This window comes from Lontra canadensis, unplaced genomic scaffold (assembly GCF_010015895.1).
Source record: "Lontra canadensis isolate GAN:19392208 unplaced genomic scaffold, GSC_riverotter_1.0 scaffold25, whole genome shotgun sequence".
Lineage (NCBI taxonomy): Eukaryota > Metazoa > Chordata > Mammalia > Carnivora > Mustelidae > Lontra > Lontra canadensis.
The window spans coordinates 20,606,170-20,622,408 of record NW_022631019.1 but is presented as its reverse complement, the minus strand read 5'-3'; the positions used below and the strand labels follow the sequence as shown (position 1 = coordinate 20,622,408).

At 41.6% G+C, this 16,239-nt stretch overlaps 1 protein-coding gene across 8 annotated transcripts; it reads right to left on the bottom strand.

Annotated features, from left to right (window-relative positions):
- Nucleotides 1–7,940: 7,940 nt before the first annotated feature.
- On the bottom strand, nt 7,941–15,994 carry MED18 (mediator complex subunit 18). 8 transcript variants are annotated; one of them, XM_032863920.1, is made up of 3 exons: nt 15,842–15,994; nt 15,123–15,265; nt 7,941–8,842 (listed from the first exon to the last, which is right to left on the bottom strand). In XM_032863920.1, exons 2-3 carry the CDS (start codon nt 15,193–15,195, stop codon nt 8,289–8,291), a joined length of 627 nt encoding a protein of 208 aa, XP_032719811.1. In that variant the 5' UTR covers nt 15,196–15,265; nt 15,842–15,994; the 3' UTR covers nt 7,941–8,288. The 8 variants fall into 8 exon arrangements, with proteins under 8 accessions (XP_032719811.1, XP_032719813.1, XP_032719812.1 ...); XM_032863922.1 differs by having other exon boundaries at nt 15,123–15,281; nt 15,445–15,988; XM_032863921.1 differs by having other exon boundaries at nt 15,445–15,988.
- Between the last annotated feature and the right edge of the window lie 245 nt (nt 15,995–16,239).

Sequence of the window (16,239 nt, the reverse complement as noted above, 5' to 3'; positions counted from 1 at the left end):
AGAATTACTATAGGGAGAACATCGTGAATTGTGAAACAAGTGATGCTACTTACTTACCATCAAACGTCAGAAGTCAGAGGAAATAGACTTTGTGACCTTCTTGTGGTCCAAGACAGAAAGGGAAAATCCTGGCAGCCGTCAGGCCCTGTGTTGAAAGCCTTTACTCAGGTTAGTTCACTGGATCTTCTACGTGATGAAGGTAGTCTCAGTTTGACAGATGAGGAAATAGATCTCGGGGTGGCGCAATACATGCAAGGTCACATAGCTAGTGAATGGCATGGCTAGAATTGGAACCTAGCTGTCACACCAGCCTGAGCCCTTAACCTTAACCACTCTCTTACATGCTTTCCATTGATCCTGTTTGTTTGTTTGTTTGTTTAAAGATTTTATTTATTTATTTAACAGAGATCACAAGTAGGCAGACAGGCAGGCAGAGAGAGAGAGAGGAGGAAGCAGGCTCCCCGCGGAACAGAGAGCCCGATGCGGGGTTCGATCCCAGGACCCTGAGATCATGACCTGAGCTAAAGGCAGAGGCTTTAACCCACTGAGCCACCCAGGCGCCCCTGTTTGTTTGTTTTGATCCCGCTTTTTGATTGTGCAGGAGGCACATAGGCAGAGAAGAGTGGGGAAGGCAAAGAGGAAAGGGTATTAAGAAAGATAATACTGGGTGGCTCAGTGGATTGAGCCTCTGCCTTTGGATCAGGTCATGATCTCAGGGTCCTGGGATCAAGCCCAGCATCAGGCTCTCTGCTTAGTGGGGAGCCTGCTTCCCACCACCCCCTGCCTGCCTCTCTGCCTACTTGTGATCTCTGTCTAATAAATGAATAAAATTTAAAAAAAAGGAAAAGAAAGATAATACATATGCAAGAGTGTTAAGGTATATCCAAGGAAAAGGAAGCAGACCTGCTTGGTCATTCATCTGGGGAAGGAGATCTTTGTTCATATAACTTTTATGACTATACAAACTGTATAAATGTCTGTTTCTGCCATTATAAATGGGAGCTATTAAAGACAGGGACTGTATCATAGCCATTGTTGTAACGCAGCATCTAGCATAGCGCTTAGCTTGTAGTTCCAGCAGAGAGGTTGGAAAAACAGGGAGTGGTCACTGCATAGATCTCTGCATGGTAATTAAGGTAGTCCACAATTCAAATATCCTAAACAAAATAATAGGTACTCAAATCCAACAGGGTATTTAAAAGATAATATCATGATGCTTTGGAGTGATCCCAGGAATACAAGGATGGCCCAATAGCAGAAAGTCTGTCAATATAATTCATCACATGGACAGACCAAAGAGTAAGAATCATGTAATTTTTCATCATACTTAACAGAGACATTTGGTGCAATAGCATTAAAAACAGGACAATGGGGCGTCTGGGTGGCTCGGTTGGTTGAGTGACTGCCTTTGGCTCAGGTCATGATCCCGGAGTCCCGGGATCGAGTCCTGCATGGGGCTCCCAGCTCCACCGGGAGCCTGCTTCTCTCTCTGACTTTCTCTCCATTCATGCTCTTTCTCACTGTCTCTCTCTCTCAAATAAATAAATAAAATCTTAAAAAAAATAATAAAATTAGGATGATGTAGTGGATGCTCATTATGACCACTAGTGTTGGCTAGAGTACTGAAGAGTCTGGCCAATTCTGTTAGACAAGAAAAAAGTGAAAGAGGTATGTACTCTTTCCGCTTGCCACTCTTGCCAATGATATGACAGTCTGTATGAAAAACACAAGATAATCAGCAAGCAAACTATCAAAACTATAAAAGACTTATCTTAAAAAAACTCAGGGTGCCTGGGTGGCTCAGTTGGTTGGGTGACTGCCTTCGGCTCGGGTCATGATCCTGGAGTCCCGGGATCAAATCCCACATCAGGCTCCCTGCCTGGGAGGGAGTCTGCTTCTCTCATTGACCTCTCTCCTCTCATGCTCTCTCTCTCTCTCTAATAAATAAATAAATAGGAAAGATATTTTTAAAAAAATCAATAGTTTTCTTTTATACCAGGAGTATTTACCTTAAAAATGTAATAAATAGATAACATGATTTATAATAGCAAATAAGCTAGTCTATGGAGAGGATCAGCAAACTTTTTCTGTAAACAGACAGATAGCAAATAGTTTCTGCTTTATGGGCCGTGTGATCTCTGTGGTGGCCACTCAGTTCTGTCATTGTAGTACAAAAGCAGTCATAGACAACATTTAAATGAATGTGGATATTCCAATAAAACTTTATTTACAAAACCAGACAGCAAGCTGACCTGCACAGGTGTAGTTTGCTGACTCCTGGTCTACAGAAATTGGCCTAAAAGCAATGCCCAAGAAGTTTAGTAAAAATTTTCTTCAGGGGTGCCTGGGTGGCACAGTTGGTTGGGCATCTGACTTTTGGTTTTGGCTTGGATTATGGTCTCAGAGTCTTGGGGGCATAGGATCGAGCCCCATGTGGGGCTCTGCACTCAGTGTGGAGTCTACCTGGGGCTCTTGCTCCTTCTGCCTCTCCCCCACTCTGCCTCTCCCTCCTGCTCTCTCTCTAAGAAATAAATCTTTAAAAAATTTTTTTTTCAACTCTATTCAGAGAAATGAAAACCTGAATAAATGTCATAAGTGGGAAAACCATAGCAGCCTAAAGATTTTATTCATTTGTTTAACAAATATTCAGAGTGACTACCAAAGGTCAGACATTGTTTTGAGTGCTAGGGACACAGCAGATAACAAAACAAAGCACTTTTCCTCATGAATCTTACATTCTAGAAGAGAAGCAGTAAGTAAATAATCTGAAGTTGGATAGTAATAAATGCTATGAAAAAAATTAATAAGATAGATAAGTGAGGTGAGCTACTGTGCTACTTAGGATGGTCAGGGAAGGCTTCTCTGACATTTTAGCAGAGATCTAAAAGAGGTGAAGGAAACCTGCCACAGTGAATTATGGGGAGGGTTTTCATGCAAAGATGTCAGTTCTCCCCTAAATTAATCTATATATAGTCAATGAAACTTCAATAAAAATTCTAGTAGTAATGGTGAGAAACGGAAACTTATTCTAAAATGACTATGAAAGAAATAAAAATAAAAATGATACAATAAAAAAATAAAGTGAATATGATAGAATAAAGGTCTACGAAAGCTAAGTCTATTTTGAGAGGGAAATAAAAGTCAGGCTACCTGTCCTACTGGTAGAACTGGCCCTACAACAAAGCCTCGGTAATAAAAACATTGTGTTGCTGGCACTGAAATGAAGAAAAAGACCAATGGAATAGAATGGAGAGTTTAGAAAGAAAGTATAGACAGGGGAACTTAATATATGATAAAGGTGGCTCACAAAGCATTAGAAAGACTATTTTTCAATGGTGATAGAAAAACGAATTCACTGTATGGAGGAAAAAAAATCTGGATTTTCACTTGAAATTATGTTAAAGGTAGATTCCGATGAAAGACTTGAGTGTCAGAAATTTAAACTATAAAGCTAAAAAGGAAAAACTGTTACCTCTGGGTAAATAAAGACTTTCTAAACGAGATTACAAATCATAAAGTCAAAATTTAGGGCATATGCTTAACTAACAATATCACATCACAGACAAAGTTAACAGGAAGGTGACAGACTGGGAGAAGGAACTGTGATGTTTAAAACAAACATGGAATGTCTAGAATATACACGTAATTTCTACCAACCAATAATAGAGGAAACCAAATAGAAAAACAGGCAAAGGATATAGGCACCTTAGTTTCACAGTGAGTTTCACATTGTATAGACTAAGAAGTCTATACAAAGTCATATATAAAAGGCATATTTATTTAAAAAAATTTTTAAGTACTCATTTATTTATTTTAAAGATTTTATTTATTTATTTGACATAGTTCACAAGTAGGCAGAGAGGCAGGCAGAAAGAGAGGAGGAAGCAGGCTCCCTGCAGAGCAGAGAGCCTGATACGGGGCTGGATCCCAGGACCCTGGAATCATGACCCGAGCCCAAGGCAGAGGCTTTAACCCACTGAGCCACCCAGACGCCCCTAAATTTTTTATTTTTTTATTAACATATAAGGTATTATTAGTCCCAGGGGTACAGATCTATGAATCGCCAGGTTTACACACTTCACAGCACTCACCATAGCACACACCTTCCCCAACGTCCATAACCCCACCAGCTCTCCCTACCCCCTTCCCCTGGCAACCCTCAGTTTGTTGTTGCGAGATTAAGAGTCTCTTATGGTTCGTCTCCCTCTCGATCCCATCTTGTTCCATTTATTCTTTTCCTACCCCCCAAATCCCCCACGTTGCCTCTCAACTTCCTCATATCAGGGAGATCATATGATAATTGCCTTTCTCTGATTGACTTATTTCGCTCAGCATAATACCCTCTAGTTCCATCCATGTTGCTGCAAATGGCAAGATTTCATTTCTTTTGATGGCTGCATAGTATTCCATTGTATATATATACCACATCTTCTTTATCCATTCATCTGTTGATGGACATGTAGGTTCTTTCCATAGTTTGGCTATTGTGGACATTGCTGCTATGAACATTTGGGTGCACGTGCCTAAAAGGCATATTTAAAAAGGCTCGAATTTGATTAGAACCAAGAAATGCAAATCAAAACAGCCAAAAGCTGCCACTTGATATCCTCCAAACTGGCACAGGTTATAAGGAGGATGTGGGTATGAGTTCTTAGGCACTGGTAATAGGAATGTGAAATAGCACAGCCCTTCTGAAAAGATACCTGGCAATGTTTGGCAGATCGAGCATGCCCACAGGTAGGTGGTTCAGAGGAATATTCCACCTCAATCTGTACATTTGCTTATTGTAGTACTTTTTATGGTAAAGAGAGTTGAGGGTAATCCAGGTTTCCATCCTCAAGGGACTGAATGGGCAAAAAACATGGATGGAGGCAAAGTGGAGATGTGACTGGCTTCCAGAGCAAGACAGTGGAAATTCAGGCTCCACCATTTACTAATTCTGACTTTGAACAACAGAAATAGAAAATTCGAGCAAGTTCTCTTTGTCTTCCTCTCATCAGTAAAATGGGAGTTAATAATATCTACCTCAGGGCTATTGGAAGAAGTATGTGAGTTAAAACATTTAAAGCACCTGCCAGAGTTAAGCACTACTCGAGTATTAATATTCCTGTTAGTATGAAAGCACATGTAAGTTAGAAGTTATGAGGTAGGTTTTTTTTTTTAAGATTTTATTTATTAACTTGACAGAGACAGTGAGAGAGGGAACACAAAAGGGGGAGTGGGAGAGGGAGAAGCACTCTCCCTGCCAAGCAGGGAGCCCAATGCGGGGCTCCATGTGAGGCTTGATGCAGGGCTCGATCCCAGGACCCTGAGACCATGACCTGACCCGAGCCGAAGGGACATGCTTAACGACTGAGCCACCCAGGCACCCCGAGGTAGGTTTATACATGGCAACAAGAGCATATCACAAAAGCAATGTTAATTTTTTAAAAGTGAAAAAAAAAAAAAAAGGCAACATGTATAGCACAGTGTCATTTGTGTGAAGTAAGTATGTGCATATAACTCTACATATTACCAGGCAGACAACAGAGACATACATTAAACATATCAAAATGGGAGGAAAGTGGGAGTGAGAGTAGAGTTTAGGAATAAAGGGGAAGAGTACAAAACCAGAAGGGGCCTTGCCTGAATCATTATGCTAATATGCCTGTGAAGAAAGGAACAGGATTTACCCATTTATGCAATCCACAACTGAGGGGGTGGGGGAAGCTATCTTGAAAACATTCAGGGGAAAGCCAAGAACAGGTTCCCAGAGCCAGAGAAATAACCAGCTCCCCAACTTGGAAGCCACCCCATCTTAGAATTTATCATCATGTGAGATCACTCCATCCTTACGGTTTAAGGCAGCTTGGGATGGCTTTTCTTTTTTTGGGGGGGGGGTGGCTTTTCTGTTACTTGTAGCCCAAAGCATCCTAACAGAATATTCATATCATCTTTTAAGCAATGCCAAAAACAACTGATTTGTCCAATGTAGCTCAACAGGGGTGTGATGTAAGTGGATATCCCAGAAAAAAATGAAAATTCTGAATAACCTAAAATTTTTTAGCAAACCAAACTCTCTCCAGTGTATTAACTCTAGAAGTATTAAAATGAGCTACAATCGATCCCACGAAGAACTGTTACTTAAAAAAAAAAAACAAAAAATATTGGGGCATCTGGGTGGCTCTGTTGGTTAAGTCTCTGACTTTGGTTCAGGTCATGGTCTTGGGGCTCTGGGATTGAGCCCCCCTATTAGGCTCCCTGCTCAGTGGGGGGTCTGCTTCTCCCTCTCCCTCTGTCGCTCACTCTAGCTCATGCACTCTCTCAAAAAAAAAAAAAAAAATCTTTAAAAAAAGAAAAAGAAAACTTGAGCACCTAGCTGGCTCAGTCGGTAGAGTGCACGGCTCTTGATCTTGGGGTCATGAGTTCAAGCCCCACATTAAGCATAGAGCTTACATAAAAAAATAAAAGAAAAAAAAAAAGAAAATTCAAACTAGTTACCATTTATCATCAAATGGGAAAAACAAGTTTTCATAGTCATACCCAGTTTTGGCAACATTTTTGGGAACCTCATTTACAGCTGGTGGGAGTGAAAACTGGGACATTTCTGGAAGGCATTTGGCAATGCATGGCAGAAGTCTTAAAATAGCGCTTACTGTTTGACTCAGCAGTTCCCTAGAATTTATCCTAAAGAATAGTCATAGATGTGAACAATGATTTTATTAAAAGCACTAGCATTACAGGATTTTTTTTTTTTTTTAAGATTTTATCCATTAATCTTAAGAGAGTGAGTGTGGCAGCAGGGGGAGAGGCAGAGGGAGAGAGATAATCTTAAGCAGATTCTGCCCCCAGCATGAAGGCCGCATGGGGCTCAGTCCCATGATCCCAAGATCACCACCTGAGCTGAAACTGAGTCACATGCTCAATAAACTGAGCCACCCAGGTACCCCTAGAGGATGTTTTTAAAAGCCAAAAATTAGGAACAAACTAAAAATTCCAAAGTAGGGGAATCAATGAGTTATGGAAAATCCACATGATGGGATACACATAGCAATTATAATTATCAATATTTACATACCATCTCTGCTAATTAGTATCTGTATAGCCCAGGAAAAGCTAATTAATCTCTGCCTCAATTCCCTATTTTAATGGGGTTTTTGTTTTTACAGAAGAGCACTATAGCTTAATGTCCTGAAAAGGTGATTAAACAAACAAACAAACAAACAAACAAAAAGAGAAGGGTATAAACTAATATTTTATAAAATAAATATATCTTGGGGCACCTGGGTGGCTCAGTTGTTAAGTGTCTGCCTTCGGCTTGGGTCATGATCTCAGGGTCCTGGGTTTGAGCCCCGCATCAGGCTCCCTGCATGGCGGGAAGCCTGCTTTCTCCCTCTCCCACTCCCCCTGCTTGTGCTCCCTCTCTCGGTATGTCTCTCTCTGTCAAATAAATAAAATCTTAAAAAAATCAATCAATTGGTTAATCAATCTCATATATATAAATTTATAAAATAAAGACTAAAAGGACATATAACAGAATATAGTATATCTTTTTGAATTATAGGATTACAGGTTTTCTTATTTTTGTCTGTATTTAAAAATTTTTTGGAGCACCTGGGTGGTTCAGCTGTTAAGCGTCTGCCTTCGGCTCAGGTCATGATCTCAGCGTCCTGGGATTGAGTCCCATATCAAGCTCCTTGCTCGGCGGAGAGCCTGTTTCTCCCTCTCCCACTCTCCCTGCCTGTGTTCCCTCTCTTGCTGTGTCTCTCTCTGTCAAATAAATAAATAAAATCTTTAAAAAAAATTTTTTTTTCAGTGAACGTGATACTTTGGTTAAAGGTAAAAACTATCAACCTCTATCAGAATTAAAACTAAAAACTGTCATTTTTTTTTTTTGGTTGTTCCAGCTGGTAGGGAATCCATCCCAAATTAGCAGGGTGATGAAGAATTGGAATCACAGATGTTTCTCTTCATAGCTTTTATTACCACACAGTACAAGCTCGCAGTCTTATACACAAACAGCAAAACAAGTAAAAGATTTTCCTTTCTAAAAGCTAATTTATTCCAGTTTCCCTTCCTTATACAGAAGGACTGGATAGAGTCTTGTTATCCTAAGTCTTTCATTTGGAAAGCCTGTCACAGAGGTGAACTTGCGACATGAGGAAAACTGTACAGAACCAATGAAGTCCTTATTGTCCTCCTTTCTGGGGGAAGAATGCCCGGCTGGCAGTGGTGAAATGGAGCCTTTATAACATCTTCTTTTTTGTAACAGGTGAGGTCAGGCCCCAGTGGCAGAGAGACTGTCTTAGTCACATGAGCCTCTTGGGGTCTATTTTCTCTAGGTGAACCAGAGGTTTCAGCTGCTCGGCAAAGTTCCTCATGTCATCAGAGACCATGTCCTGACCAGCTGGGGCAACAACACTTAGTTCCACAAGATAGGAAAGTGATAAGGCCTCGGTGCTGTCTGTGTTTCCTGGCACCAGGATGCGGAAGATCTTGTACACCATAATCTTCATGATACCCTTACGGAACAAGTGACCCTTGGCGACAAACTCATGGTCCATGCGGAAGCCCATTTCCATCAAGAAGTCAGTGAGGTTCTCAGATGTTGCAATGTCTACACAATTGCGCACCAGGGCATGGCGGTTCTTGTCTCCCATTTCTGGCTGTCCCAGGTAGCGCAGATGCCAGGGTGCTCCTCCCCTATCCATAGAACGCCGGGCCCTGAGAACAAATGGACTAGCCTGCTGGCCCTTAAGGAGGAATACCATCTCATGGTCAAGGAAAGTCTCGGGTTCCATATTGTCGCACAAACCACGAAGGCGGTGGATAAGGCTTTCCAAACTGTGATCTAGAACACTTCCTGAAGAAGGAAAGAGTATGGTTGAGTCCCATCTTTCATTTTGGGTACTGGGATTAGCAAAATATTGAAAAAACTTAAATGAAAAACCTCAATGGTTTAGTGCAATGTTTGTAAAGCATAGGTCCAATATATGAGATTTCAGAGGGGTTATGCTGCCACGGCAGCATATGAGAAAGTTTATGAAAAAGTTAACCCTCTTTCAGTTTTTTGCATTATCTTAGTTGGTACAGGAAAGCCTTTAGGCCTTCCCTAAAATGCTAATCGCCAGTGGGCTTTGGGCTCAGAGGCCTGAACAACCACAGTATCTATCTAGAATAATAATAACACTCCTGTCATTTACTTGAAAAGTTATCTTCTATTTCTAGCAACACAAGTTTTCTATCCATATTATAACATTTCCTTTTTATGTAACATATTTAAATACAAAGGAATGAAATGCTCCATAGAAATACACTGATCTTTGCTCTCATCTTGTTGATCTTCCTAGCGGCATCTGACATAGTTGTCAGATTATACCCACCTTGAAATCTACTCTTCCCTTGGCCTCTGGGACACAACTCTTCCCTTAGTTTTTTGCCTAACTCATTGACCATTCCTTTTAAGTTTACTTCGGTGGGTCTTTCTCATCTTCCCTAAACACTGGAGGATCCTAGGACTCAATCCTGGTCCTCTTTATCAACAATCTCTTCCTTCCAAAGTGAACTAATTTGGTGCTATGGCTTCAAATATCATTTACGCCCTGAGGACTCCTGTATTTATCTCATGAGCTATAGACTCATATATCCAACTGTCTCCTTTATCTTCGTGTGTTCATATCCGATTGCTGGCTTTTCCTCCACAATCTTACTCCTCCTGCAGTCTTCTCCATTACAGTAAATGCAAACTCTGTGCTTCCAGTGGCCCAGGCTCCAAACCATAGGATCATCCTGACTCCTTTCTTTCCCCCATATCCTACATCCAATCCGTAATTTTTAAAAAAATATGTGCAGAATCCAACCATGTTTCACTTCCTCATTCATTTCCATCTAGTCCAAATTTCCCTCATGTCTTACCTGGTTTTTGCAATAGCCTGCTTCTACCCTCGCCTGCTTCTTCTCTTCTGTACACAACAGCCAAGAGGTCTTTTTGAATATAAGGCAGATAAGAACAGTCCTCTGCTTAGGACCCTCCAATGGCTTCCCGTGTCATTCAGAATAAATCCTAAAGTCTTTACGATCGTCTACAAGGTCCTATACATTGTGGACTCTGCTACCAGTCCAACATCATTTCCTTCAACTATTTCCCTAGATCATTCTCTCCAGCTACAGTGATCTTCCTATTATTTCCTGAAAATGCCAACTACTTAAAAAAGTATTTCTCTTCAGAGTCTCTTTCCATAGTCCCAACACTTAGAAAATTTTTCTCACCGGTAGCTGCATGCCTCGCCCCATCACTTCCTTCAGGTCTTTGTTCAAGTGTCACTTTATCAGAGAGGTCTTTTCAGATCACCCTGAACAAGATAACACATGTCTCTCCAATCTCTTTCCACCTCCCTGCTTTAGTTTTCTTTAGCATTATCACCTCAATTCTTCAGTCATCTTTCAATATATCAGTTGTATACTGATACTTTATTCATCTTTCTCCCTCCACTGATGATACTCCAATGCTAGTAACGTATTCAAATATTTATTGACTAAATCTGTTAAAATAAATAAGACTATATATTGTTACTATGGTAAATATTGATAGTGAGATTCAAAGAACTGAATTTTTGAAAATGGGGAGTGTTGTAGGAAAAGCAACAGATCAGATCCCAGTAATCACAGGACAGAAGATCATGGGAGCAGAGAACAAGTCCTACATTCAATACATTGTACCCTACATTCAGGACAGTATCAGAGATGTGTTTGTTCATTCCTCAAACATCTTTTCTTAAATATTTTATTTATTTACTGGACAGAGGGAGTGGCAGCCAGAGGGAGAGGAGAAGCAGGCTGCCTTCTCAGCAGGAAACCCAGTGTGGGGCTCGATTCCAGGACCATGACCTGAGCCAAATACAGATGCTTAATGGACTGAGCCACCCAGAAGACCCCATTCCTCAAACATTTGTCAGTGTTGGTTCATTCAACCTATACTTCTTGAATGCTATTCTAGGCACTATGCTAGGAAGTAGGGGTCCATGCCCTAAGGGAGATTACAACTTAGTGGGGTAAACAAAAAATAAGTAAGTAAGCAAACGGTAATACAAGGAAATAAAAGGAAGATGCGATAGAGAACAACTGGTGGGGATGGAGAAGAGAAGACCTTTCTGAGGGGCTGGAGTCAAAGAAGGTCTCCCTAAGGGGATGCAACTAGGCTGAAAACTGAAGAATGAAAATGAGACGGTTCTGTGAAGAGCTGGAGAAAAGTGCTGGGCCAAGGGGATCTTCAAGGGCTAAGGCACAGAGGTAGGAAAGGGCTTGGGCAATTAAAGAAAATGGAAAGGTATCAGTGTTTGCGCGTGAAGTGCTCTGAGTGAGAAGGAAGATAGAACCAAGTGAGGATTTGCCTGGGCCACAGCAGTGCAGGCCTGACATACAGTTCATGGTGAAGGTGGTACTCTACCCAAAGGTCACTGGGCAACTATGTGCTCCGCACTTTATTGTCAACAAAACAGGGAAAGACATGACTGCATTTACATTTTCAGAGGCTCATTCCAGGAACACTGGTATGGACTCTTCAACAAGACACAGTCATGAGGCAAAAAAGTGTAGCTGAGGGGAGACTGGTCCAAATGAAGAGAGACTTTAAGAGAAACAATTATCAAATGTAATGCATAATACTTGATTGCATCCTGTTTAAAAAATACATTCTGGGCACAGTTGGGGAGAAACTTTTGAATATGGATTAGATGTTAGGTGATATTAAAATATATTATTAATTTTCTTAAGATAATAATGATGGTATTAAGGTTATGAAGAAAAATATCCTTGTTTTTTAGATAGGCTTACTGAAGAGTTTAGGAATAAAATGTTACGAGTCAGAAATTTTCTTTTCTTTTAAGATTTTATTTATTTGAGAGAGAGAGAGAGAATGAGAGGGGAGAGGTCAGAGGGAGAAGAAGACTCCCCGCTGAGCAGGGAGCCCAATGCAGGGTTTGATCCTGGAACTCCAGAATCACAACCTGAACCGAAGGCAATCGCTCAACCAACTGAGCCACCCAGGTGCCCGCAGAAATTTTCTTTAAGAACAGCAAAAGCGGGGAATGTGGCTGGCTCAGTCAGTGGAGCATGTGACTCTTGATATCAGACTTATAAGTCTGAGCCCAAGGTTGGGTGTAGAGATTACTTAAACATACAGTCTTGGGATGCCTGGGTGGCTCAGCTGGTTAAGCCACTGCTTTCAGCTCCAGTCATGATCCCAGGATCCTGGGATCGAGTCCCAAATCGGGCTCCTTGCTCGGCCAGGAGCCTGCTTCTCTTGTTGCCTCTGCCTGCCACTCTGCCTGTCTGTGTGTACTCTCTCTCTCACTGACAAATAAACGAATAAATAAAATCTTAAAAACAAAAACAAACAAAAACAAAAAACATACAGTCTTAAGGGGTGCCTAAGTGGCTCAGGCAGTTAAGCGTCCGATTCTTGATTTCGGCTCAAGTTATGATCTCAGGGTTCTGAGATCAAGTCCTGTTTCGGGCTCTGTGCTGGGAGTGGAGCCTGCTTAAGATTCTCTCTCTCGGGTTGCCTGGGTGGCTCAGTGGGTTAAGCCTCTGCCTTCGGCTCAGGTCATGATCCCAGGGTTCTGAGATACAGCCCCGCAGAGAGCCTGCTTCCCTTCCTCTCTTTCTCTGCCTGCCTCTCTGCCTACCTGTGATCTCTCTCTGTCAAATAAATAAATAAAATCTTAAAAAAAAAAAAAAAAGATTCTCTCTCTCCCTCTCCCTCCACCAACTTCCCGCCCCTCCCTCTCTTAAAAAAAAAACTTAAAAAAATAGTGAAAGAAAAAAGATGAAGCAAATATGGCAAAATGATACAAACTGAAATCTAGAGGATAGAAATGGACTGTTCACTATATTAGTTTGAATTTTTAAATAATAAAACAATTATTTAAAAAGATGACTACCTGGGACGCCTGGTAGGTCCCCTACAGCAGGTACTCCATAGTATTAATGATGTCTCCAGTGACGGGCAACATGGTGATCAGAGGTGCCGCCACACTGTTTAAGTTGAAGACAACAGAACTGGTTTAGGAGTCTTCAGTCAGGTAAAGCACAAGAAACACCTGGAGAAGTGCTACATTGTTACCAGGCTCAGTTGGTGGAGCATGTAACTCCTCCCCACTTTTTTTTTTCCTAAGATTTATTTGAGAGAGCACACATGGAGAGGGATAGGGGGAGAGGGAGAGAATCAGACTCTCCACTGAGCGCAGAGCCTGACATGAGGCTTGATCCCAAGACCCTGAGATCAGGACCCAAGCCAAAATCAGCAGTGAGACACTCAACAAACTGAACCACCCAGGCACCCCTAGAATGCAACTCTTGATCTGCGCATCCTGAGTTCAAGCCCCACGTTGGGGGCACAAAGTTTACTTTAAAAAAATAATAATAAATAAATAAAAAATAAAAAGATGACTACCTGTTGGTGTGGGAAGAGACAGAGATAATCAGAAGTAGAAACGATTTAATAAGTAAAAGGTTACTAAAATAGTTCAAGTCCCAGATGATAAACCAGTGTAGGGCATTGCCGATGGAGAAAATACGTATTTAAAATATATGTTGAGGGGCGCCTGGGTGGCTCAGTGGGTTAAAGCCTCTGCCTTCGGCTCACGTCATGATCCCAGAGTCCTGGGATCGAGCCCCGCATCGGGCTCTCTGCTCAGCAGGAAGCCTGCTTCTCCCTCTCTCTCTCTCTGCCTGCCTCTCTGCCTACTTGTGATCTCTGTCAAATAAATAAATAAAATCTTAAAAAAAAATAAAATATATGTTGAGGGGCACCTGGGTGGCTCAGTCAGTTAAGAGTCTACCTTCGGCTCAGGTCATGATCACAGGGTCCTGGGATCAAGCCTTGCGTCGAGCTTCCTGCTCAGTGGGGAGCCTGCCCTTCTCTCTCCCTCTGCTGCTTTGCCTGCTGTGCTTTCTCACTCTCTCTGTCAAATAAATAAATAAAATCTTAAAAAAATATATATGTTGGAAGTAAAATGAATATGACGACTTAGAGATGGACTAGATGTGGGGGTAAAGTGAAAAGCAGAGATTGACTCCTAAATGCTTGGCTCATGCAACTGGTGAATGACAGTGGCACTTACTGGGTTGGGAAAGACTGAAGAAGAGGTAGCTTAAGAAGTGAAAATTAATAACCTAATGTTGTTCATATTAAGTTACCAAATGGATGATCTGAATTAAAGTCTAAACTCTTGCACAAAACATTATCTGACCTCCTGAAAATCACTACTCTCTCTGGATCTTGAGTTCTCCTACCTGGGCAAGTTATTTTACCTGTTTTTTTTTTTTTTAATTTAGATTATTTTTATTTTATTTTAAAGATTTTATTTGAGAGAAAGAGACAGAGAGAATATGAGTGAGGGGGGAGAGGGAGAGGGAGAAGCAGAGAACTGAGCAGGGAACCCAATGTGGGGTTTGATTTCAGGACCCTGAGATCACAGCCTGAGCTGAAGGCAGATGTTCAAGGACCGAGCCACCCAGGCACCTCTCAAAGCAGGATTTTGAAGAGATATTTGCACCCCCATGTTTGCTGCAGCAATATTCATGATAACCAAGAGGTGAAAGCAACCCAAATGACAGATGAATAAAGAAAATGTAGTATATCCACACGATGAAATGTCATTCAGCTTTAAAGAGGGGGATCCAGTCACATGCTACAGTAGGAATGAACCTTGAGGACATTATGCTAAGTAAAACCAGTCAGTCATAAAAAGACTGCATGAGTCCACTCATATGAAATATATAAAGTAGTCAAAATCAGAAACAAAAAAGAAAGGTGATTGCTAAGAGCTGAAGGGCAGGGGGGCGGTGAGGAGAAGGAGCAATTAGTGTTCAAAGGGTATAGAGTTTCAGTTCTGCAAGATGAAAAAGTTCTAGAAATTAGTTATACAACAATGTGAATGTAATTAACACTACTGAACTGTACACTTAATTTAATGTGTTTGTGTCTGTGACCATAATTAACGTTTAAATTCTTTTTAAAAAGTTGTTATCTATTGAGTGCCAGAAATCATGCAGGCTGCCTCTGTATAACAGCCTCTCATCCCCACAGATGATGAACAGAGAGAGGAAAACAGGTCATCCAAGTTGCCTGGCTCACTTACCCTGCAGCAGGTACTCCATCATATTAATAGTGCCTCCAGTGACAGGCATCATGGTGACCGGAGGTGCCTCCATGCTGTCTGATTAAGTTGAAGACAACAGAACTGGTTTCAGAGTCCCCAGTCAAGTAAAGCAGAAGAAACACCTGGAGCAGTGTTACACTGTTAATACATTAGAAGGGCAGAGAAACAATCGATCTGCTTATGTCACTGGCCTTGATATCAAAAGTTTCATTCATCCATTCAAACTGTTTCAGTAACTACTATAGGCCAGTTTCAGGAACTGATACAGAAATATACAAAGGAGTCGTGGTCGTGGACTTACAGCACAATCTTCTAGTCTCAATATCTGAAATCTCAAAGTTTTCTGTGCAATCTTGAGGAAGTCGTCAAACCTGGGACTCAATGTCCTCCTTATAAAAAGGGGCCAACGATATTTAACCCCCAAGCCTTTGTGGCTCGGGCATGGAACAACATTCAGAACTAAGAGGTGACTTAAGAGACTTTGTCTACTCTTCCATCTATAGATGAAGACACTGGGACTCGGAGAGGGGCCCAAGGGCACACAGCAAGTCAGTGGCAGAGTTTGGATCAATCTAGAATCTAGGCGTTCCACCTCTCTGAAAATGCCTTTCAAAGAGAGCGAGGCGGCACCATGAAGTTTTTTTAAAAGAATGGTTTAGGTCCCCTTAAGCCAGCATCAAAGACGCGTACCCACTTACACTAGAAACACGCCTCCGAGCGCACTCTAGTCTCTTCTCGTAAAGTGGGTAATATATCCACCCCAGTACCTCGGAGATTTTAAACAATTAACCCCGAGCCCTAAAATTAAACCCCTCTGGAAAGTGCAACACCTCCTCCCCGTCTTTCCACTTCCGGCAAGAAGCGGACGTCACGTAAATCTTGACACCGGTGCCCTACGATGTAAGGGTGCCGAGAAGGGATAAAAATCTCCCTCTTTGCAGCCTCGCAAATAGAAGCGCATGCGCGAGACGTAATGCGAGACTGTATGGAAGATGGCGGCCTCCTTTGAAGGGTCTCCTGGGATTTACGAGGGGGCTTGAGGTCGTGGGCAGTCCTCTAGGAAAATACATTTTCAAGTTTGACGATCTGGAATGTT